At 50.2% G+C, this 23,917-nt stretch overlaps 2 protein-coding genes across 3 annotated transcripts in view; one reads left to right on the top strand and one right to left on the bottom strand.

The window, feature by feature from the left end:
- Nucleotides 1-515: 515 nt before the first annotated feature.
- LOC112559378 (transmembrane protease serine 3-like) lies at nucleotides 516-4,457 on the top strand. 2 transcript variants are annotated; one of them, XM_025230580.1, is made up of 9 exons: nucleotides 516-664; nucleotides 785-919; nucleotides 1,389-1,516; nucleotides 1,682-1,776; nucleotides 2,168-2,436; nucleotides 3,092-3,240; nucleotides 3,554-3,611; nucleotides 4,032-4,158; nucleotides 4,328-4,457. In XM_025230580.1, exons 2-9 carry the CDS (start codon nucleotides 874-876, stop codon nucleotides 4,374-4,376), a joined length of 921 nt encoding a protein of 306 aa, XP_025086365.1. In that variant the 5' UTR covers nucleotides 516-664; nucleotides 785-873; the 3' UTR covers nucleotides 4,377-4,457. The 2 variants fall into 2 exon arrangements, with proteins under 2 accessions (XP_025086365.1, XP_025086355.1); XM_025230570.1 differs by having other exon boundaries at nucleotides 554-919.
- Nucleotides 4,458-4,848: 391 nt separating this feature from the next.
- Nucleotides 4,849-23,917, bottom strand: part of LOC112576342 (muscle M-line assembly protein unc-89-like) — a 59,950-nt gene continuing 40,881 nt past the window's right edge. Inside the window, 34 exon segments of the mRNA XM_025258712.1 lie at nucleotides 4,849-5,794; nucleotides 6,790-7,450; nucleotides 7,884-8,085; nucleotides 8,406-8,555; nucleotides 8,892-8,967; nucleotides 9,232-9,415; nucleotides 9,613-9,880; nucleotides 10,123-10,317; nucleotides 10,686-10,854; nucleotides 10,986-11,036; nucleotides 11,039-11,116; nucleotides 11,503-11,793; nucleotides 12,075-12,277; nucleotides 12,621-12,790; nucleotides 13,019-13,133; nucleotides 13,509-13,664; nucleotides 14,082-14,278; nucleotides 14,395-14,533; nucleotides 15,182-15,385; nucleotides 15,526-15,607; nucleotides 16,016-16,294; nucleotides 16,447-16,560; nucleotides 16,737-16,913; nucleotides 17,256-17,571; nucleotides 17,688-17,881; nucleotides 18,133-18,228; nucleotides 18,622-18,727; nucleotides 20,254-20,459; nucleotides 20,613-20,663; nucleotides 20,977-21,279; nucleotides 21,424-21,522; nucleotides 21,813-22,121; nucleotides 22,421-22,723; nucleotides 23,059-23,364. Of these exon segments, the coding sequence (XP_025114497.1) occupies nucleotides 6,929-7,450; nucleotides 7,884-8,085; nucleotides 8,406-8,555; nucleotides 8,892-8,967; nucleotides 9,232-9,415; nucleotides 9,613-9,880; nucleotides 10,123-10,317; nucleotides 10,686-10,854; nucleotides 10,986-11,036; nucleotides 11,039-11,116; nucleotides 11,503-11,793; nucleotides 12,075-12,277; nucleotides 12,621-12,790; nucleotides 13,019-13,133; nucleotides 13,509-13,664; nucleotides 14,082-14,278; nucleotides 14,395-14,533; nucleotides 15,182-15,385; nucleotides 15,526-15,607; nucleotides 16,016-16,294; nucleotides 16,447-16,560; nucleotides 16,737-16,913; nucleotides 17,256-17,571; nucleotides 17,688-17,881; nucleotides 18,133-18,228; nucleotides 18,622-18,727; nucleotides 20,254-20,459; nucleotides 20,613-20,663; nucleotides 20,977-21,279; nucleotides 21,424-21,522; nucleotides 21,813-22,121; nucleotides 22,421-22,723; nucleotides 23,059-23,364 (6,311 nt within the window). The 3' untranslated portion in view covers nucleotides 4,849-5,794; nucleotides 6,790-6,928.

Raw genomic sequence — 23,917 nt, 5'->3', positions numbered from 1 at the left:
AGGGGAACTATTCCCCACGTGTGGGGGAATATTCTCTTGTACTGAGCGCAGCCTAGTGAGGCCAACCACACTTCTACTCGTGCAACTTAAAGGATCTTGTGAAGACATTGGTCACTAGGCACCATGGCAGTGTGTCTGGAAAATACCAGCCTCGCATCAACCGAGCGTTTTCATTGGGCTACCACCAAGGTGAAATTTAAAAAATGAGAATTTATTTGATGAACTTTTGTTATTATTGCTATTATTATTATTGTTATTATTTTTATTATTATTATTGATGTTTGAAGTACGGTCTATATTTACATGTGGTAGAGGTGTTTTAGCGAATCTGAATCCTTCCATTCAAAACTGCCTCCGGGCTCTGCTGTAGGTCCTCTACCTTTTTTGCTCCTCTGAAGTAATTAAATATTATTACTCATTGATCTTGCAAGTCAATAACGCCTCTCATTAAATCTTTCATTATTATCTCCCGTAATCCATACCTCAAGCCCGTTAATCTGACTACGACCTGGGCTATTCCAGAGTTCATATATAAGTTCATGTCGCCCTGTACACACTGATGTCCCCTCGTCTGTAAGGACAGTTGTTGTGTACTGCACACAGTGACTAGGTGTGCTGACGTGTACAAACTCCACTCACCTTGCTGCTGACTTTATCTCTGAAGGTAAAATTCTGTGAACTTATCAGTAACCGTCAAACTTTGGGATAGTCGAAGCAAAATATATATATTTATATATAGAATATAAAAACAAACATCCGCATGAGTCATTCGTTAAAAATATAGGCCGCAGAGTCAGCTAGCACCCCGTTGCCATGACAACGGAAGTGACACGTGACTAGTGAGGATCTTGACCATCAGAGCTGACAGCAGCCATGAGGACCTGGAGCCCGCTGTCCGTCTGTCTCCTGCACTTGCTATGTGAGTGTTGCTCATACCTTTGTTTATGTTGTTTTTATCATGTTTCTGACAGTTGCCATTGTGTAGGACGTCCCCAGACTGTGACAACAAACAAAATGACCCAGAAATGTCCCCACTTTTATCTGGAAACGTGTGGTGGAGAATTCAGAGCAGCCGTTACAAAGACAGGGGCTCGAGCAGACGGAGTCTCGAGGGTCTTATCTCTGGCACAGACGAACGAAAGACTATGTCAGTCTGCGATAAGGTTGACCAGTGAACCACACACACGTGACAGTTGTCTGTGACAGCAAATGTTCAAATTAAAGTCATTCAAAATGTTGTTAGTGACACAGCACATGGGACAGAGCAGCGGCCAGTCCTCTCCTGGGGGTCGCGAGGAATATTTGGGGGACGGTGAGTGAAGTGAGTGTTTACATTAGTGTGCAACATGAGTCAAGACAGTTGCTGATTGTTTGCGGAATGTTTTCAGTGAGTCGCCCGCTGTCGTCACTGCTGACGTCACCGTGTGGCAACCCCGCGGCTTCTGTGACGTCTGCCAGCGTCTTTCCTCGAGTAGTCGGGGGTCACGTGACTTCAGCCGAATATTTCCCATGGACAGTGAGTTACCTGCCCTCACACTCCACGTGACTGACTACGGTTGTTGCTGTTGTACACATTGTAGTACAGTGGTGATGTATGATAGGTCACGTACAGGCGGTAATGTTTACCTGTACAGGTGAGACAGGTTAAATATACAACGGTGACACGTGGTTACATGTGCAGGTGGCGATACATGACTGGCTCACCAACAACATTGTGTGTGGCGGCGCCATCCTGACAGAACACCTCGTCATCACCGCCGCTCACTGCTTCCACGGGTAAGTGAACTCACTCCTCAAACTCCTGGGGGAGGGGGATTCACGGTGTCACCCTTGTTGTCCCCCCAACCCGAGCAGACCGGTGAGCGTCTTGAAGTGTCCTGATGTCAGTGTGAACACCGCTGCGTGCCTTGTAAAAAAGTAAAGGTCAATCTTTTCAGGTCGTTGGGGGTGGGGTGAGATGTTAGAGTCCCCGGGGTCAGCTTTACAGCTTTGTAAATATTTAAGTTAACCTTCAGGTAATATTTAGTGTTTAAACATTTTATTCCCTCATTCTTGCTTCATGGACCCAGGCTCGCCTCTACTGTTTATTTACCTCGTGTGTCGATGTTCATGGACCCAGTCTCACCTCTACTGTTTATTGTTTGGTGTGTCGGGTGCGTGAGAGCAGACACCCCCAGGCCAGCCTGTACTACATCATGGCGGGTAAGAGCAAACTTCTGGAGTACGAGTCCTGGCAGCAGATGACTTTCATCGACCAGATCATCATGCACGAGGGTTTCAACGCCAGCAGCTACGAGAACGACATCGCCCTCGTCAGAGTCAAGACGCCCTTCACCCTGCAGACTCCCACCGTCAGGCCCGTGTGCTTTCCTGCCTCTACCCACACTCTACCTGCAGGTACCCTGTGCTACCTGGCGGGCTTTGGAGACACCTTGGGTGAGTTGTGTGTAGCGTCCAGGTAAGCAGTCGTCTAAACGTGTAGATGATCTGTGTGAGAGAAGCAGTGTGTGATGGGTGTGAGTTACAAGACGCGGATAACAGAACAGACTGAGACGTCACTCAGCCACAAATATAAATAAATAAATAAAATACGGTGGTGCATATGTAATACTCTACTCTACTTGTAAAATACTCGGACAAGTTACAAGTGTAATGCAGTATACCTGTAAGTAGAATGTTACATCGTGATACAGTGTAACAGGGCAGGATGTTACAAGTGGGTGTTACAGTGGTGTAGGATGTTACAGCAGTGTAAGCTGTTACAGTAGTGTGGGATGTTACAAGTGGGTGTTACAGCAGTAGTGTAAGATGTTACAAGTGGGATGTTACAGCAGTGTAGATGTTACAGTAGTGTAGGATGTTACAGTGTAGGATGTTACAGTAGTGTAAGATGTTACAAGTGGGGTGTTACAGCAGTGTAGGATGTTACAGTAGTGTGTGGTGCTACAGAAGTGTAGGATGTTACAAGTAGGGTGTTACAGTAGTGTAAGATGTTACAAGTAGGCTGTTACAGCAGTGGAGGATATCACGTGCTACAAGCTGGTAGAGCGGCACACGTCGAGGTGTAAAATACAATGTTGACGATGTGCAGGTACGGGTACAGACGAGGTGCTGAACTACATGCGGGTACCTGTGATAGAGGACGAGGTGTGTGCTCGCCAGGACTTTCACGGTGTCGACTTCTCACCTGCCGGCACCTTCTGCGCAGGCTACGTCAACGGCGGTCCTGACGCCTGCACGGTGAGGGCGCCACGTGCACCGCCATCACACACCAACATGGCGGCACTGCGCGCCTCCCCCTCTCACTTCTCACTTCTCTTCCCGATTGTCTCACGCATTTACTGTTCATTTCTTGCTGCTCACTGTGCCAAATACACTTTGTCTACTCATGCCTACCACTATAGTCGATGTAACATTATCTAACTTGTTTTTCCAGTTTATCCTCCTTTCTCGCCTCCTCTCACCCTCACCTCCACTCACTCTGGTTTATTACACTGACTGAACTCTGCTCACCCCGGTTTGTCACACGGTTTGAGCGCTTGGTATGTTTCAGGGCGACAGCGGCTCGGGTCTGGTGACCAAACACACGGACGGACTGTTTTATGTGTACGGTGAGCGGCCTCTTGTTTACAGTCTTGTCAGTCTGCAAATTATTGTTTACAGTCTTGTCAGTCTGCAAATTATTGTTTACAGTCTTGTCAGTCTGCAAATTATTGTTTACAGTCTTGTCAGTCTGCAAATTATTGTTTACAGTCTTGTCAGTCTGCAAATTATTGTTTACAGTCTTGTCAGTCTGCCAAACTATTGTTTACAGTCTTGTCAGTCTCTCTCTACACAGCTCTGCTAGTCTCTCCATCCAATAACACTAGTCAAACTCACAGAATCCTTTATGTTGCCCTGACTACTAACACATTTAATTTGTTGTTACATTGTCTCAGTAGAAGACAGGTGAACTGTTAACACGCTTCAGTGCCAAACAGCTTGGATACCCCATGTACTGCCACGTGACTGCTCACCAATCTTTGTGACAGGTGTGTCGAGCTGGGGAAGCGGGTGTGGCGAGGCCAGACGCCCGGGTGTGTACACAGATGTCCTGCACTACATCTCATGGGTGTACGGGAAATTCCTCATCTTCAACAGGAACCTGCCATTTGTTGGGTGAGGACAAGTGCTGACCTGAACATTTGCAGAATAACCTTTTCTTCGAGCCTCTCCAGCCAACCCCTCATAAAAAGCTTGCTAAAGTGGCTCTGTATTCAGCTCTGTGTGTGTGTGCTTGTGTGTGTGAGAAAGAGAAACTGAAAGAAATTATTTATTTGAATGGTAGGCGAGCCTTTCAAAGCAGGGTGAGATATAAATTTCACCATCAGCCGTAGAGCATCCACAGGCAGGAGGATCGCCATTCACCACAAGCAAGGACACGTGGACCACAATTTAATTAAAAGACAACCAAAATAGTTTGTCTCTGTGTCTTGTGGGTGTCTTTGGTTTTCGTTCTCCTGTGCAAACCGTCTTGTGGTCTCAAGAATGTTTGTCAACACCGGGCTAAAGTCCGATTTTGACACGTGGTTGGATCGCATCCACTGGCATGATCGGGTGATGTTCGGGACTGAGTAGGTGCACCTAGCAAACTGCGCGTATTTCCAGGTAACTAGCCAAGTTTCACCACATCCACAAATGTGTGACCTGTCCGTGTGAAAGAGAGAAAGAGATTTCTAGAGTTACCTGCCACAACACTTACATCTTCATAACGCACGCACACCCCTACACCCCCCCCACACACACACATACTCACACCCACCCCACACACACACGCACGTACCCGCCACAAACGACAGGAAGATGATCAACTGTTGAAGGAAATCAGCTTTATGATCAGACCAAGTGCCATCCGTGGTTGCTTCCGTTCGTTTTTGAGGAAACAATCCGGGAAACATGGGAATCGAAACCCTGGTAAAGTTCAGCCAACCGTGTAACCCGAGCCACAGTTGGAAAACAACAATCATCGGCCAAAACCCACTGGGGGGTGTGAGGGGGGGGGCTATAACACAGACCACGTGGTTACCGTCCTTGACAAAAACCTCTCTAACGCCCTCGTCTGAGGCAGACTGTCCTGATGATAGACTGTACTGATGTACTGCTGTACTGCTGGCAGCTGTGGTCGTCTGTTTCCATCAGGCACAAGATGGCGACGATGTTCTCCACTACACTTGAGGCCACCCCACACCACGTGACAGCGATGTAATTACTACTATAAACATTTACTGAAATGTCAACAAACTGCCCACAAAGGCAGGCACCTACCCTAAATCGTGTGCTACAGATTTTCTGGGTATCACGTGTATCATGCTAAGGTTAAGATAATATAAAATAAATAAGGATACTTTCTCTTTTACACCAGCCTTCATTAAACTTACTACGATTGTCTGAACCCTGCTTTAGGCAGACTCCATGAGTATTCTGTCTTTCTATAAAACAAAAATCCTGTTCACTCCTAGTCCTCATTAGCCGTCGACTTTACAGTCCACATTGCATCAGGTATAGTGTCCTCCTCTAAAATAAATAAGTTTTACATTGTATACAAAACTAGGTACGACTTATTTCTTCATTCTCTTTACCGCCAACAGTTCGTCCCGAGGGTCCACCCCAGTTCTAAGCTAGTGGTAGTTGCATGCCTATGTACAATAGTTTACAGTCGCGGGGAGGTCTGTAGCCACCAGGGTCCCGGACACCTTTTCTCAGGGAAAGACTGTAGTGTAGGGGCACAGCACCACCAGAGGTCTCTAGTCTTTCACTGCAAGACAGAAAGAAAAAGTCCAGTCAGTTTCCACAGGCTCCTCCTCACCTGGTGTCTGTCTGCTACCTGTCGCTTGTCACGTGTCCAGTCGCCGGACTCATCGTCTTCTCTTCACTTCGTTCGTCGTCATTAACGTTTTCTCTGGGTGACTTCAAACTTTTTCTCCAAACATGTTCAACAAAAAGAGGTTTTATAATTACAAATAGATTTAAATTTAACTTTCACATTAATGTTAATGTTTTATTCTTCACTGCTAGCAGATGGAGGATGAACATTAGTTACAATGTCGACATCCTGTCAGACAGGTGTTTGCTTATCATAAAATATTCACTCACACAGTAAGTCTAAAATTAACATTCCGTAAAATCATTCAAATAAAAATAGTCAAGTTTCAAATTTCATTCCGCTGCTCTCAAGCTCGGCAGCCAACACGTGTACGCACACTGCGGCAAGCAGAAGTCAATCAAAAAGATGGATCAGAAAAGAAAATCGGAGGTTGTGCAAAAACCGAACTTCAAATAAAACTTAAATCCCAGCAACAGAAGAAAAATAATGACAGAAAAAGCTAAAGAAAAATAATTCAAAATGTGTGTGTGAAAACAAGATCAGACATCTACAAGGCTGTTCCGGCAAACAAGCCTACCTCGTGACTAAAAATAAACTGAAATTCAAAACGTGTTTTCAAGACTCACTGGTGCGAGAGGTGCGAACTCACAAAAAGTTTCTTATCCCACCTTCAGGCAGGTTGAGGGATCTGGTGTCGGAAATAAATACTCAAAGAGAGCAAACAAACGCAAAATAGAGGCAGAAAAGTGAGGGTGAACTGAAATCACGCCTGTGACAACAAAAAATAGTGAATCTGTCACAAAGTTTGCAGCAGTCACGTGAGGCCTGTGGACATGCAGAGGACGCGGAGTCGGACAGGGACTAGAGTCGCTGAGCAAGTCTCGTGCATTCACCACGGCAAAGCACGGCAACAAAGGGCTATGTACCCTGTCCCCAGTGTGATGTCACTCGACCTGTTCCGAGACGTCACAGCTGAGCGCTCCTCCCTCTACTCCTCCATCAAACACAGCAAAGACAGCTTCTGTAACCTCTTCTGCTTCCTTCGCAACTGCAGAAACATTCTCTTCAAGCGCTCGCTTCTTCTCCCTCAGAACTCGCGATCCAAAAACTGGTCACCAGCTCCGAGTCCACCTGAGCGCCCTCTGTCGGGGTCATTTCGTCGTCCTTACCTTCTGACCCTGTCCAGGTGAACTCGAAGTCATTCGTCCCTGCCTGCGAGGGGATCACAAAATCTACTGCTTCGTCTGCAAACTCCACGAACGGCCTCATCTGGACTGCTTGGGTCACGACCACCTCGGCAGACGTCTCGGGCAGCGCCAGCAACACCTGGTCGGCCTCCACGTCGTCCGCCACCACGTCAGAGCTCAGTCTTCCTGCTCCGAAGTTGTCTTCATCGGTCTCCATAGAAACTACAACTACCTGGGACTCCGACCCTTCAGTTAGCGACTGCGAAATCCACTCCATGGTTCTGTCTTTGTCTTGAGCTACGTCAGCAGACATAGAAACATCCGGGTCTTGGTCTGCAGGGCGCGTTTGGCAGTCATCGACCTCTGCCCTCGCTATCCCAGCAATAGTCAACGCCTGAGACTGTACATGAACATTGTAAACACTACTTCAGATACAGCAATAAAGAACTACTCACAGACTATCAGGACGTGTGCCGTGTAGTCTCTACAAGCCATGCGACACAGTACACAGTGCCACAGGCACATGTGACGTCATATTAGTATTGATGATGATACTTCTATTATTAGTCTCCATGTTATTCATATTAATTCTATCATTGTAATATTGTTAATGCGTTAATTACATTAGATGTGGTACAGACAGCCTCACAAAACACAGCATCTTAAGAAAGCACATGGACTACACTTTTGTTGTGACGCCACGTTAGTGATGTCACATGACCTCAGCTTACGTCACCTAGCAACATTTCGCGTTAGTTACCCCACAGTTTGTGATGTTGGTTTAGTTACATCACAGCACATTACTCTAACAGCAGCTACAAGCAACTACTCACCACGGAGGCAGCCAAACCAGGGGGCAGCACTATGTCGTCGAAATCGTAGCGGAAGTCGGGGTCTTGACGGCGGCGGTCGTAGTCGAGGACAAAGTTGCGGAGGCGGTTGCTGCGGAGCAGGACGGCGTCACGTGCCTTGGTCATACTGTCCGACAGCTGCAGCCACTTGTGGTCCAGGCAGTCCTGGACACTCGCCCGGTTCCTGGAGGGCGCGGCATCAAAGACAGGTTGTCAACGTGCAGGTGACAGGTAAACAAAGTGAGGTACAAGGTGAGCAGCAACACTAACCACGTCTGTCAACTACTCAAACCTGATGTACTGGACATTCACAGCCTATCAAACCTTGTCTGTGGACACACTTTCTATGAAACTTTGAAAGTTTACAGAGAAGGAAACCTCGTATACAGGAAATAGCGTAGGCAGGAAGCAAAGGACAGCGCGCATGCGTAGTGGAGGTGTGTGCGCGTCATTTCAGGAAGAGAAGCAGGCTGTCACATGGTACAAGGTGTGCACGTGACTCACCTGGACAGGCGTTTCATGGTCTTGTAGAGGAACCTCAAGGCCTCGCTGGACACGCCGTCCTGCAGGTCGCCCACGTCGTAGCGGCTGTACGCCACGTTGACCAACGTCTCCACGTCACTGGCCGCGCGGAATGGTGACAGGCCGGACAGTCTGCACACACAGGCAGGTGTCAGCACGTGTGTGGGCCTGTCATGTGACTACTGACTGTAAGCACTTGCAAGGGTGTACATGTATCTGTGTGTGTGTGTGACTGAATGACCTCATGCGTGCTCATGTGAATGCGTACTGTCTGTCTGTCTGTCTGTCCGTGTGTGTGTGTGTAGCGTGCGTGTGACTGAGATTCTTTGTGACACACGGATGTCTGTAGGTGTGAAACACACACGAGGTCTAGCGTCCTGCAAGTGTGTACATTGTGTGTAGAGTGGCAAGACACACATGGTCTACAAGCTCTCTGTCTCTCACTCTCTGTCTCTCCACATCACTCACAGTAAGAAGGTCAGTGTCCCCACAGTCCATACGTCAGACGCACCGCTGGCCTGCTCTTTAGTCACCACTTCCGGTGCTGGAACCACAGACATTCTACGTCAGACAACTGCCAGCATAGGTAACAACTACGTCACACTTACTGTGTTCTTGTAGAGTGGAGAGAACATCTAGCGAAACACGTGAGGCAATATCACACAATATCACACAATATATCACACAATGTCACACAATGTCACAATATTATATCATACAATATGCTACAATATCACACAATATCACAATATCACAATATCACACGCACTGGCGTGCATCCAGCATCATAACAACTGCCTTGACTGACCCATGAAGTCCGGATAGCCCCGACGAGGAACCACCAGCCCCTCAGAGCCAGGCAGCTGCTGTGAGAGAGAAAAGTCTGACAGCTTCAGGTCCAGCCCTCGGTGAGAGGTCAGCAGCAGGGAGGCGGGCTGAAGGTTGAGGTGCACCACGTGACTGCGGTGAAGGAACTGCAGTCCGTACAACACCTGCAACACACAAACCTCCCATGCCAGTCATGTCGGGTGTTGCGGCACCTGTCACTTGTGCCGCCTCGTCTGGCGCTTCTTTTTTCACTTCAACACAGAAGGAAATATTGGGAGGGAAGGGAGGTAGCGATCATCAAAATGAGGATGAGAATGACAACAACGACGATGAGATGACAGGCGATGACAGAGTGCAGTACCTGGCGGATGATGGAGGCCACATTTTCCTCTGTGTACCGTCGTCTGAGTGACAACCTTTGCAGAGCATGCTGGCCGGACACAGCCTGCCACACCAGGTAGTCGTGGTCGGGAAGAGCGAAGGCGCCCAGCAGCTGGAGCAGCGTCTCGTGACGAAGTGACCTCAGGAGGTCAAACTGTCGCGTGCCCTCGCCCGGGGGCAGTATCTCGACAAGTGCAGGCTGGGAAGTCTTCTTGTCCCTGCACTCTCTCAGCTCCCCAAACCTGCCTCTGCCCAACACAAGACCCTCAAGGTTCAAACAAGAAAGTGAGACAAAAGCACTGTCACACCCTCACGACTCTTGTTTCCCTCACACCTCGCGTCCAATGGCATTGCTGCTTACACTGGGGGTACTGGCACCTGCCATCAGCGGGGTAAAGGGAGAGAATGCAGCAGAACGGTCTACCAAAGCAGAATGCAGCCAGCACATAAAAGTAAATAAGTAATAAAGAATGTCAACACAAAGTCTTACTTCCATAGAGGTCTCCAAGTACATATTGTGTGTCGGGGGGAGCTGTCTGTAGAGTTAACTCCTTTTCCTCTGTCACAAGGGCTTCTTCTGTCGCTTCCGGTTCGAGAGGCTTTTCCAGGAGTTCTTTCCCCTTCTCCTGCTGTCTTCTCAGCTCTGCGAGACTTAGGTCTCCAGAAGTAATCTCTCCGATGGATCCTGAAATGTCAGGTTGTCTTTATCGTGGATGTCACATTGTCTCTACACTGACTGTGGCACACTGTCACGGCCGTCTGCTGTCTGCTGTCATTGCTGTCACATGTCACACATTTCAGAACGTCACGTGGTGTGGGGACATGGAGACATCAACAGTTCTCTCTGATGGCAGTGAATCTGGTCTTGGTTATAAGACTATTCCAGTCATTGATGTGATGACATTGATAATGAGTAACAATCATCGTTACATCTGTCAGAAGTCCCCCATTCTCTCCAGCAAAAGTAAAAAAATAAATTCAAGAATACCCCTGGCACCCAATTCTTTATCATAAACAACGACAATTACTTCCTTTGTCTGTCAGGGTGAATGCCACTCACCCTCCTTGGCAGTAGTGACTTCCGCTGTTGACCAGCTGAATGGTCCGCGTCCCAGAAAGTTAATGGCCGACACCCGGAACCTGTAGGGTGTGTCTGGCTTCAAGCCCGAGACGAGACAGATTTCCAGGGGCGTGTACACCGCCGTGGTCCAGCGACTGTCTCCTGCAAAAATCACAGACAGACTGCAGACGATGCGTGTCCAGGTCACTGTCTGCTGTAAAAGTCGCTCGTCAAAATGTTTACAGAGGACACATCACCGTCACCCAAAGTGAGTGACCTCCGCCCCTTCTCACCTCTAGCCTTGTAGTCCACCCTGTAGCCCTGTATGGGGAAGTTGCCGTCAAAGCGGGCGCCTCCCAGATGACCACAGCCTCCTGTGCGCCCATCTGCGTCACCACCGGCCAGCCAGGCCTCTCGGGCACATCTGGGGGGACAGGTGAAAAGCCCGTGAAAACATGGCGGTGGTGAGCAGACATGATGAGACACGATGAGACCTAACACGGATATCTCATGACATCCCTGCTACCCGATGGCTGGTGAACAGGATCCATGGGAACATGCCAGCCACACAATATTCCTACGTGCCACGTGGAAAAGTCAACTCGAGCACGTGGGTTATCCCCCCTTATGATGTAGGACAAGGCAGGAATTTCACTTTGTAGAAAACAAGGAATGTTTCTACTGAGGTAAGTACTAGCATAGGCTGGGGAGCTGACTATCTGCCAGTAACGTTTGAACAAACTTCTCCAATGTGACATGCGCTTCTAGGCAGCTCGCTGGTCAAGATAACCAGGTGGAGGAGACTCCTACCTCCCAGCAGGAGGCGCATCCTACTGGAGGCTCTGCCCGCCTTGTTCCTGGCCACGCACTTGTACAGCCCCGCGTCGTAGGGCTTGGCCGTGGTGATGGTGAGCGTCGCCTGGCCGTCGTCGTACAACGCCAGCTTCACGCGGTTGCCGTCCGTGAGCAGCTCTTCGTTCTTGTACCACACCGTGGAGTAGGGTGGCGCCCCCTCCAGCGCGCAGTACATGGTGATGGTGTCCCCTGTCTCAAAGGTCAGGTCATGCAGACGTTGGCGGAACAACGGGATGGAAGCCGCCGCTGGAGACGAAACAAACATCAACAGTCGTTAACCTGGCGAGGTTGACCACCTCACCCGAGAGTAAACAACCGCCTGCCTGGCGCTGTGTGACCCAGTTCTAATCGTAAACAAGGTCAAGCGGACTACAATAAGGGGGACCACAGACAAGGACCATTACTCATGCGTTACTTACAGGACACCGACACACCGTGACCTGTGGTGTCACACGTGCTGCTAGTGTAACGTGACATAAGGTTACATATCATCTGAAAGTCAACATCACGAGCTGAGTGTCACGTGCCTTCGCCGTCCACGGAGATGGAGGAGCGTCTGGAGTCGGTGCTGTCTTGCCGGGGAGGGCCACGTGACGGGGGGGCCTGTGTCCGCTGCTCCAGCCACTCAAGCTCCTTAGCCAGTGATTGTGGGATCTCCTCCGGGTCTTTGGCGGGTAGCGGACCGGAGTCTGGGTCCAGGCCCTGTCCGTAACGAGACTGCCAGTCGTACCTGTCAATCACAAACATCGCAATGGAGTCCTTCCGGTTCAAATCAGCAGCCAAGCCACAGGCTCCACTAGCGAGCTACAGGTAGTCAGTACTGGCACCTTGACTCTGACACATCGCCTACCTCGCAAGGGGTTTGTGACAGACACCTGTAAGAGTTCAGGTGAGTCGATGCTGTCAGAGAACTGGTCCAGCACGTGGACAGACGTGTCTAACAGTGTCACCGTTCGTACAGTTGTGTCACCGAAACCTCGGTACAAGCAAAAGACTTTCGTGCACTGTGGGTTGACACGTCACTAAGCAGTTGTTACTGTCGCTCGCGCACGTGGCGCGTGTGAACCACTCACCAAGGTTCTGAGTCCAGAAACTCGCCGTATGCCTCGGCCTCGGGGAAGGTGACGGCGCCTGAGCTGGGGTCAACTGAGGGTCGCAACCCTCGCTCCGTCACTTCCGGCCCCGACAGTAGCCGCTGCAGGCTTCGCACGTTCGCCGCATTCCTCACAGCAGTCACACGCCTCTGCAACATTTACTTCTTTATTAAATTTATTGTGTTTATTTACCTATTTATTGTTTGTTTACTTGTTTCTGTTTTTTAATGAACTTGTTTATTTATCGTGGTCTACGTTCGTCGAGAAACCGTCGAGCGCCGTAGCGGACTTACTAGCGGCTGCATCTGTATCTAGAGGCGTTACCTGCACCTTGTACAGGTGTATCTGTACAGGTGTATCTGTATCTAGAGGCGTACCTGTGCCTTGTCGCTGTCTTGAAAAGACTTGATGAGCGTCACGTCCACCTTGGCTCCGGTGTCGGCGCTGGTCAGCCAGGGGTGAGACAAGCACTCGGACACACTTGGCCGCTCCCTGTAACGCAGTGTCACGAGATACACGCTATCGTCACACGAGAGAAAAGTCTTGCACATGAAGACAAAACAATCAAATAAAGACAGCTTCATATGAGTGAGAACTAGCACACCTGAAGATGCACTCACAGGTGAGGAAATTAATAATCTATTGGTTCAATACCCGTGTTGGCCAGCAAACTCCAGTTGACAGTTGTTGAACACGTTCCGGGTACCTTAACGAGGCGAGAAAGGAAATTCCGAGGGAGGCGAGATGAGCTGGTGAGAAACTACTACCAGCTTCCACTACTAACCTCTACCACTGTTGTCCTGTTACTACTAGCAACCACCGCTACTGATGCTACCACTACTATTACTACTGACACTAGCAGCTTACTCGGGATTCTTTCGAAGAATCTTCGAGATGAAGTCCCGCGCATGCTCAGACACGTCCTTGAAGCCACTGCAATCGTCGAATGACCACTGGCAGTCCCGCGCCCTCCGCAGACTCTCAGCCTCGGTGTTGGCGTGGAAGGGCGACCTGCCGGCCAGCCTGTGGTGTACAGAGACTAGTCAGTGAACAGTGAACACAGCACTCGTGTCAAGACATGCCATCTTGCATTGGTTGACCTGTAACCTTTCACGTGTCTGTCCATGGTCACTCTAACCAGTGTCATGCTTATTCCTTTGTCAGTCACCTGGAAATGTTTTCTAAGATAAAATTAGTTTTACTAGGGTTAGGACTGTGTGCTGTCTCCATCCTCATCCCCCAGTCAACGTGTCGCGGAGGTCAAGGACGCTACCAGTCCCGGTAAGACCTCTGACCCTGTAGGTCAGGATGACGGCCTGGGAGCGTCCATGGCTAACGGCGATACCGAGTGGACTGAGTCCGTTGTTATACAGGCACTTTACAGTTCTAACCGAAATAAAAGTGAGGCAGCACTCGTGACCTTTGACTGTCAGCACTTACAAGATGTAGCTGAGCACCCCCACACCCCACACGTCGGAGGCTGGGGAGATGGGCTTCAAGTCGATGACCTCAGGAGACGCAAAGCCTGGCGTGCCGTAGTTCAAGGTCTGCTGGGAGGGCGTCAGTCTCCTCGCCAACCCAAAGTCGATCAGCTTGACGGTGTCGATGCTGTCGCCAGCCAGAAGCAGGTTGGATGGCTGCACACACAATAAATAAGTCAGTGTGTTGTTTGTTTACCTGCACATCACAAGTGTGTAGCATCACGTGTCTGCCACCACAGCACACGCATGCGCACGAGCACTGAAAGTGAGACCTTGACGTCCATGTGCACCATGTTGTTGGAGTGGACGGTCTTCAGGATGTCCAGCAGCTGCCTGACCACGCCCGCAGCCCGGCCCTCCGTCCAGTTGCCGTAGCTGACCACGCGGTCCAGCAACTCGCCTCCCGGCAAACTCAGCGGTCAAGGTCATTGCTTTCTGCACTTTAAACTCGGTGACGTCACTAGTCACGTGACGCACACAAGGACCAGGACATCTGGCAGGAGGTACGCATGCAGTCGTCATGCAGATTGTTGCGAACAGAGTTAGTCATCCCGGAGATAGACAGACAGTCCACAGTCTTCGTGCACATCTCCTTTGTGAACTTCCCGGAGGAGTGTCATCAGTTGTTGACTGTCGTCAATCGACTACTGAGTGTCATCAGTCGGTTACTGAATGTCATCAGTCGGACTACTGAGTGTCATCAGTCGACTACTGAGTGTCATCAGTCGGTTACTGATGTCAGTCACGTGTTAGTATCTGGTAAGGAAGGACTATTTGTGGCAGAGGATGGAGTTCCTAAGAAATAAAACTACTCTCACTGCTGTCAGGAAAGAAAGATGTCTAGAAAGACAAAATGGCGTTACAAAGTTTTGTCTGACATTTCTCAGCTTTGTGTGCGGCCATGCGGTCATCACTAGTGTTAGCCAGCAAGCGACGAGGTCAGAGGTCAGTCAGTGGTGACATTCCGACAGTGCCATGCATCGTTAGCCACTGATTGTGACAAGTGTGTCGCTACATCATGCACCAAGCCCCAGCATATTCGTGCGTTGCCATGGATACAGCTCCATGACGATGATCAGCTGTCGCGGCGTCTCGTAGGCGTCGTGCAGGCGGACGACGTTGCTGTGCGTCACTCGCCGCAGCGCCTCCAGCTCCGTGCGGAAGAACTCCTTGTCGGCTGCGTCGCGCACCTGGATGAACTTGGCGGCGAACTCTTGACCTGTAGCCTTCTCCACCACGCGCCGCACGCGACCGTGTCGCCCTCTGTCGAGAGATACTCCAGTTACATCAACGTAAAGAAGCTCTAGGCACGCACCTCACGTGCACGTTTGCTTTGTACTCTCGATATCTCCACTTAGTTTAGCTCTTCCCACACTCTGTAAACTAGAGGTTTACTGACTCACCTGCCCAGCTCCTGCAGCACGTAATAGTTGTCCTCAAGACAGCCCCCCTTGAGCCCCACAGCGAGACCAGTGGGCGTGTCATCTGAAAGGTGACAAGTTTATATTTATACATTACAGATCATCATAGTAATGCTAGTAATCAAAGGCGTGTCATCTAACAGGCGCGAGCTACAATGTAAGCAAACATTACAGGACACTGAGCTTTATCCTCACTCATCTCGTCCTCACGACACCCCAACACAAGCACCACGTGATCTTCCTACCTCTTGGTTCATGTCATCAGGCACAACAATGCTCCCTCCTTGTGAAACCGACTCTCTCTCACTCACACACACACACACTCGCGCACACACAACACACACGCACACTCGCACATACACACAGGATAATATTTATCCGAGCTGAGGGACAGGCCAAGACGCCATGACAGTGGCTGCTAGTTCTCACGGTTACCGTTAACACTTGTGATGGTGGCCAGGTGTCACCTCACCTTGCACGCTGACTTTGGCGGCGCAGAAGACCTTGCCCGCGACATTCTCAGCAACACACATGTAGGTGCCGCTGTCGGTTGGCAGGGTGTCTTTGAAAGTGAGGCTCCAGCGGTCAAGCTCGTTGGTCACCTTCACCCGTGAAGTGTCGGTTAGCGGCCGCCAATCCTTCATAAATTTCACGGTCGGGTACGGGATGCCATCCACCCGGCAAGTGAGTGAAGCCTGGTTGTGCTCTGCTACCTGCACGTCTCGCAGTGGCTCCAAGAAGGTGGGAGGATCTGCGACAGACAGTGCACGCGAGGCAGGTAAAGGACCCTGGAGTCTATCAGTGGGGGACACTGTCAACTAACAGGTGCTTAATGGCCGTCAGACTGAGGAAGGAGACAGTAAGGAGCTGGAAGATCGAGGACAGGAGGTGTGCTCCTCTCACCTGCAACTTCAATCCGGATGTTCTTCACTGCCTTGCCCAGGTCGTTCTTCGCCACACACTTGTAGTCGCCAACATCCTGCCAGCCCATGCTGAGGAACTCCAGGAACACCTGACCTGTTAGTAAATAACCAACGTGTCGTCACCACCTGTACTAATGTTCCAACCCTAACTATTCCAGAAATTCTGGATGTTGGCAGAGGTGTGCTAGTCTAGTCACGTGACCCACGCGGTCCTAGAGACCGGAGAGTGGGTGTTCTCGCCTTGTCTCGCACAATGAAGAGAGATCTCACCTGTAGGAGTGACGTAGCTGTCAATGCGATCCCCAAGCTCCAGCTCTTTACCCTCGTGGTACCACGTGATCTGTGGAGGTGGGTAGCCGCGGAGCCGCAAAGTTACTGTAAGTGGGTGGGATTCCACCCCGTGTTGAACGTCCTCTCCGTCTGCCTTAGAGAACTCAGGCGCCATTGCTGGAACCAGACAAACAAGTCTGCTCTTGTGAAAACAGTGCACGCACACAAGGTGGGTGTCATGTGACCCCGCTGTACTGATGGCTGTATGGGGAAAGATGTCTGATTACGTTTGTCATTAAAACTGTGAACTGTGACCCGGGCAGTCAATCCTCACTTCCAGTGAAATTTCCTGTCAACTCCACTCACAGTAAACTGAAGTCCAAGTCAAGTCTCACTCACACTCAACTTTCACTCACAGAACTAACACGCACTCATCTCTCACTCACACTCATCTCTCACTCACACTCAACCCTCACACACTCCTCCCTCACACACAGCTGTCGTTGCCAGTCAGCTCACGTGTTTCATCAGGCGCCATGCTGGAGGAGTTGTCGTCGTCGGTGTCAGGTTTCCTGGCGGCGTCCTTGCGGCGAGGTGCGGACTGTGAGCGGCGGTCGAGACTGTGTCGACTCACACTGAGTCGCTCGCTGCTCATGCGGTCCGCGCTGCGTTTGTCCAGTGACCGCCTCTCTACCGAGCTCCCCCGCCTCTGGGGGGTGGCGCTCTTCCTCTTGTCCCTCTCCAGCATGGCCGGCAGGGTGGGCTCGCTCGTGCCGTAGGCGTTGTGAGCGCGAACCCGGAACATGTAGTCCTGGTCTGGCTCTAGTCTAGTCACCTGCAACATCAACAAACGGCTCTGTCATTCGTGACTAATGCCTGAGTGTGACTCATGTTAGTGACCCGACATCAACTGGTGTACGTCACAGCTGCTATGTCACGTCACTCACGTACCCGGTAGGAGGTGTCGGTGACGTTCTCAGCGAAGGTGCTCCACTGTCGGCCCGATGCCTCTCGGAATTCGATGACGTAGTCGAGTTTTGTGTTCTTGAGGTAGGCTGGGAGACGGGTGGCTGGCCACGAGAGGGTGCAGCAGGTGTCTGTGATGTTAAAAATGGAGGGCCTACCTGTCGGCACCCTGGGTGGCACTGAAACATGTAGAGGTGTGACGGAGCCTGACTGTGGTTGTCAGCGGAGGAGTTCTGCTCACCGTGTCTTACCCTCGTCCCTTTCGCCTCCAAATGTTTTCTCAAACTACACTCAGTAATTTTAATGGCGGACATTACAAGCTGAACGCTTAGCTGCAGTTGTTGTTACCGTAAGTTGCTCAGAGCTTTATTGTACATCAAGTGTCATGTGACAAGTGCCATGTGACATGTCTGTGCATCTCCACACGTACCTCCAGAGGTGATGGACTCGATGTAGGACCCGCGCCTGGACCCGAGGTCCATGTCCTGTGGAGTCTGTCTGTCCACCGACTGTGACCTGGCCTTGGCTGTCACACACGCACACACGCATACACGCACATCAACGCACGTACCAAGCACGTGTCGGCAAAACGTCACATAAAACAACTTCACATGTTTTATATATAGTCTGCAAATACAGCTTTAATATCTACGGTGTTAATCATCAATCGATCTCTTTATCACAAAATGCAAGACAGTGTATATCATCGATAGACTGGGTGTGAGCTTCACATCGCATGATGATATACAATATCTACACTTAAATACCAACCACCTTCAACACTTGCACCTAAATATAAATGATTGACTTACCTGTAATATTTACACCTACATACCAATCGTTGACTCGTGTTTAATATTTACACCTAATATTTACCAGCATTACCTTTACTATCTACACCTACATCCCACTGACTTACGTTTTTCTCGCACGAGCTCGGCAGGAAGTGTAGGCTCGCTGGTTCCGAACTCACTCTCCGCTCTCACCCGAAACAAATAGGGTCTGAGAGGCTCAAGTCCCGTCACCTGTCCACCGGCAGAAGTTGTTTTCAACTTTCACTCAAGAATCACTAACTTAATCAACTGAAAGCCAGGCTTATGTTACAGAAACTTAAAAGTACTTACATAATGTGTCAACAAGCTCATGGCGGGGCGAAGATGTGTGTAGAGTGGAGAGACAATATGTTGTACATAGGTGTGTATGTGTGTGGTAGTACACTAGCAGTACTAGACAAGTGTGTGGTAGCAGTACACTAGCAGTACTAGACAAGTGTGTGGTAGCAGTACACTAGCAGTACTAGACAAGTGTGTGATAGCAGTACACTAGCAGTACTAGACAAGTGTGTGGTAGCAGTACACTAGCAGTACTAGACAAGTGTGTGATAGCAGTACACTAGCAGTACTAGACAAGTGTGTGGTAGCAGTACACTAGCAGTACTAGACAAGTGTGTGGTAGCAGTACACTAGCAGTACTAGACAAGTGTGTGGTAGCAGTACACTAGCAGTACTAGACAAGTGTGTGGTAGCAGTACACTAGCAGTACTAGACAAGTGTGTGGTAGCAGTACACTAGCAGTACTAGACAAGTGTGTGGTAGCAGTACACTAGCAGTACTAGACAAGTGTGTGATAGCAGTACACTAGCAGTACTAGACAAGTGTGTGGTAGCAGTACACTAGCAGTACTAGACAAGTGTGTGATAGCAGTACACTAGCAGTACTAGACAAGTGTGTGGTAGCAGTACACTAGCAGTACTAGACAAGTGTGTGGTAGCAGTACACTAGCAGTACTAGACAAGTGTGTGGTAGCAGTACACTAGCAGTACCAGTGTATTAATGGCAAGACAAGTGTGTGGTAGCAGTACACTAGCAGTACTAGACAAGTGTGTGATAGCAGTACATTAGCAGTACTAGACAAGTGTGTGATAGCAGTACACTAGCAGTACTAGTGTATTAATGGCTAGACAAGTGTGGTAGCAGTACACTAGCAGTACTAGACAAGTGTGTGATAGCAGTACATTAGCAGTACTAGACAAGTGTGTGATAGCAGTACATTAGCAGTACTAGACAAGTGTGTGATAGCAGTACATTAGCAGTACTAGACAAGTGTGTGATAGCAGTACATTAGCAGTACTAGACAAGTGTGTGATAGCAGTACACTAGCAGTACTAGTGTATTAATGGCTAGACAAGTGTGGTAGCAGTACACTAGCAGTACTAGACAAGTGTGTGATAGCAGTACATTAGCAGTACTAGACAAGTGTGTGATAGCAGTACATTAGCAGTACTAGACAAGTGTGTGATAGCAGTACACTAGCAGTACTAGTGTATTAATGGCTAGACAAGTGTGGTAGCAGTACACTAGCAGTACTAGACAAGTGTGTGATAGCAGTACATTAGCAGTACTAGACAAGTGTGTGATAGCAGTACACTAGCAGTACTAGTGTATTAATGGCTAGACAAGTGTGGTAGCAGTACACTAGCAGTACCAGTGTATTAACGGCAAGACATTCTCTAACATCATACGTTACACACGTGCCAGCCATGACCCCTGACCTGATAGCTGACGTCCTGTAGACTGGAGGCCAGAGGGCGCCACAAGGAGGCCGTTGGCTCCTTCATCTCCACCACGTAGGTGATGGGCGACTTGCGAGCGTAGGCTGGGGTCCTAGCCGGGTGCCACACTACCCGCACCGTGTCCTTGGTGACGGGGATCAGGCGGGGGGAGTCGATGGGGAGGCGGGGAGCCACGAGAGGAGGCACTGTTCGTCACACAACATCGTTACGTCACCTTTGTCTAAGTTACGTATGTATTCACACACCACATCCAGTCACGACAGATGTCACGTGTCATAGCTACTGACATCTCTCACACATCTACACAATCACAGTCCACTATGCTGCTGACCACCCACCTGTCGGGGTGAAACTGTCCCAGGCTATCAGCGGCTCGTCGTACGTCACCTCTGGAAACAAAACAGTTCACGTGACTGGTGTGTGTCTCTCGCATGAAGCTCAAGTCATTTCTATACAACTATACAACAACAAGGCAGATACTTGCACGTCTGATTTGTACACCTGGTGATGTTGGTACACCGTACCTTGATAGCCATCATTACCTATCAGTCTGTGCTAGACGACACAATTACCTGTCAGTCTGTTCACGATGGGAGTTTGATTACCAGCATATCTATCGGTGTGCACGAGGACTGACAGGAGGGGATGACAAGAGGGGATGACAGGTGTCTCACCAAGAGAATGCTAGGTGAGCGGCCCTACCTATCGGTCGGTGCAGGAAGGAGGGCAGGGTGGGCTCGCTCCAGCCGAAGTCGTTGACGGCTCGCACTCGGAAGGCGTAGTCCAAGTGAGGCTTGAGGCCCCGGATGTCGCAGCCCAGCGTCTTGAGGCCAGATACCCGCTCAACCCAGTTGACGGTGCCGTCCTCACGGGCCTCCACCCGGTAGGTGGTGGGCGACAGACTGCTGGTCGACTTGGGCACGCGCGCCGCGCTCCACGTCAGGTGCACGGTCTGCGGGTCGACCAGGATGAGGTCAGGCTTTTCGATCGGCATGCGCGGTGGCACTGTAAGGTCATAGGGCAGCTTTAGCCGCATGTCATGATAAAGTGAGAAATGTTTCCATCTTCCTACGGCTGTATTATAGTGGTTTTTTTCATGAACTGAAATTCCTTTAGAGAATTAGAGTATTTAGTCTCTTCAACACAAACCTTTCACGATCAGGGCCTCCAGGTAAGCTCGACTGGGCAGCGAGTAATCCTCCACGATTGCCAGAGCATCTGGGGCCGGCTGTCTGCTGAAATGCCTCACTGAAGACAGACACACACCGTGTACATCACAACTCACCACAACCATCACTACTCACTATGACCACAGTCAGACTATACTCATCCCCCGTTTAGACATCTCAGCATCAAAGGACATCCACCTTGTTTGTGGAGGTTTATGTTCTGTAGTTAGGGCGACAACGTTTACTGAGTTGACAGGTGATCACGAACCATTCACACCTCCACTACAACAAAGCTGAGTCAGGGAGAGGCCATGTGACATAATCTGAGATATTCTCTCAGAAAACACTTGTACATGAAATCATTCTCACTGTGAAGAGGGTAGAAAGGTACGGGCATGCTGGGATCACTGATGTCGCCTGCCGGTGAGCGGGCCCGCACCCGGAACATGTAGCTCTTGCGGGGACTGAGGTCCGACACGAGGTACTCGGAGCCCCGGATGTCACTGACCACGGTGCTCCAGGAGGCTTGGCGAGGCTCGCGCACCTCTACCTGGTAGGACGTGCTGGCCGGCGAGCTGTACGGCCCCACGTACACAGGTGTCCAGCGCAGGCGCGCCGAGTACGGCGGCACGTCACGGTCATCCACTGTGACGTAACTGATAGGCACGCCAGCGCGCTCTGAAATCACCAACATTCACTGTGAAGTAAGTGATGAGCTCGCCAGGTCTGAAATCGACTGAACTCATCATGAGAAGCTAAACCGGAAGCATTGTACACACCAGCCTCGTTTTAGTAGTTAACTGTAAAGTATCGTCTGCCAGCAGTCCAGTCATACAAGTTCGTGTGTGTGTGTAGCAGTAAGTGTACAAGTGTACAAGTAAGTCGCCTGTCGTCTGCAGCTGGTGTAGAAGCTTTGCAGACCTGCCACAGACCAGGTGAGGGAAAGTAAGGTGAGACAGGCTACCCCGAGTACTGACCTGGTCGTCTGTAGACAGGTACCGGGGTGGTGGGCGTGGTGATGCCTGCTGGAGTCTCGGCCCGCACACGGAAAGCATAGTCTTGGCGAGGCTGAAGCCCCGTCACCCGATAGGAGGTGTCCTTCACCCCTCGGGCCACAGGCTCCCAGTCGTAGGAGGGCAGCTTCTGAGCTTCTATCATGAAGGATAGCGGCTCCTCGTCGGTGTCAAAGGCGGGTATGTCCACCCGGTTCCATCGCAGGAACACCGAGTCGTCGCTCACTTCAGCAAGCTCGGGGATCTCCAGCGGCACGCGGGGGATGACTGGATCACAAATGTCGGGTAGAGTGAGATGAATAAACAAGCGATGACTGGCGCATAAATATCGGGTATATCGGGTAGAGTGAGATGAATAAACAAGACCTGAGAGGACGTTAAGAACTTTAATTTCCTTGTGTGTTGACAGTTTGGTGTTCAGATGATCTGATGATCTCTACAGTAAAACACTCCTGTGCCGGAAGTCAAGGTAGTGGAATAAAAATGACGTCACCCACTACATTTACCTGGTTCCTGGTCTAACTGGTAACTTATACGAGTGAGCAGGTGCCCAGCACTTACCTGGTCTTCTGCACAAATAACCGACTGTCTGGTACACTTACCTGGCTTTCTGTACAGGTAGGCAGCGTTGGAGGGAGGAGATGTGCCATCGTCTGTCACAAGGATGACCCGGAAGGCGTAGTCGCTGTCAGGCCGGAGTCCGGTAACCTCGTACTGCCACTGGGGTGTCTGGTGCACTACCGGGTGCCAGTGGCCGTGAGGCAGCTCGCGCATCTCCACCCGGTACCGCTTCTTGCTGTCCTTGTAGGTGGCGCTGACCGGGTAGTACACGGGGTGCCAGGACACGCGCACCGAGTCAGCCTCGATCTCCGACAGAATGGGGCGCTCCACGGGCACAGCTGGCGGCGCTGTGACGTAGAAAAGTGCGTCATTAGCAAGGCAGTGACGTCAGTGGTACGCCGTTGTGTAAATCTCGTTTTATTCGACCAATGGGAGATGAGCAGTGACGTAAATACCAAGCGTTCTGGTACAACTGTGAGCTAGTGCACCCCCCGTGACTACATGACTACCAGCCTCCATGTTTGGTGTGTGATGCTACGTGACACCATGCTGCGGGCTTGTGTCTAGTCTTGGTGGACACGTCAGACCCTCGCTTGTCAGGTAAACAAGTCCAAATACACAGGAGGCCACGAGGGGCGCGCTACACACACATTATCATAGAGAGAAGGAGGAACAGAATTTATATTACTTTTCACGCTCAGATACTGATTTAGACCCCTTTAAATGTTTATCACAACAAAATGATTGTATGCAGGTCACAACAGTTGTCATGGATACAGTACACATGCATGACCCCGTCTGGGAGGTGAATGCATGACAATGACGAGTGTGTGTGTTTGTGTGTGTGTGAGTGTGTGTGAGAGAGAGAAAGCCATCTGCGGCACAGGTGTAGAGAATTAC

Source organism: Pomacea canaliculata, linkage group LG1 (assembly GCF_003073045.1).
Source record: "Pomacea canaliculata isolate SZHN2017 linkage group LG1, ASM307304v1, whole genome shotgun sequence".
NCBI lineage: Eukaryota > Metazoa > Mollusca > Gastropoda > Architaenioglossa > Ampullariidae > Pomacea > Pomacea canaliculata.
Note: the sequence above shows the minus strand (reverse complement) of the source record. Positions and strands in the feature narration are given on the sequence as shown.

Excerpts from the sequence above, each read along its gene's own strand:
- LOC112559378 (XM_025230580.1), top strand. The coding sequence starts at position 874 with ATGAGGACCTGGAGCCCGCTGTCCGTCTGTCTCCTGCACTTGCTAT. Across the intron at positions 1,777-2,167 it reads GCCGCTCACTGCTTCCACGG|ACACCCCCAGGCCAGCCTGT; the intron begins GTAAGTGAACTC and ends GCGTGAGAGCAG. Across the intron at positions 4,159-4,327 it reads AGGAACCTGCCATTTGTTGG|GCGAGCCTTTCAAAGCAGGG; the intron begins GTGAGGACAAGT and ends TTTGAATGGTAG.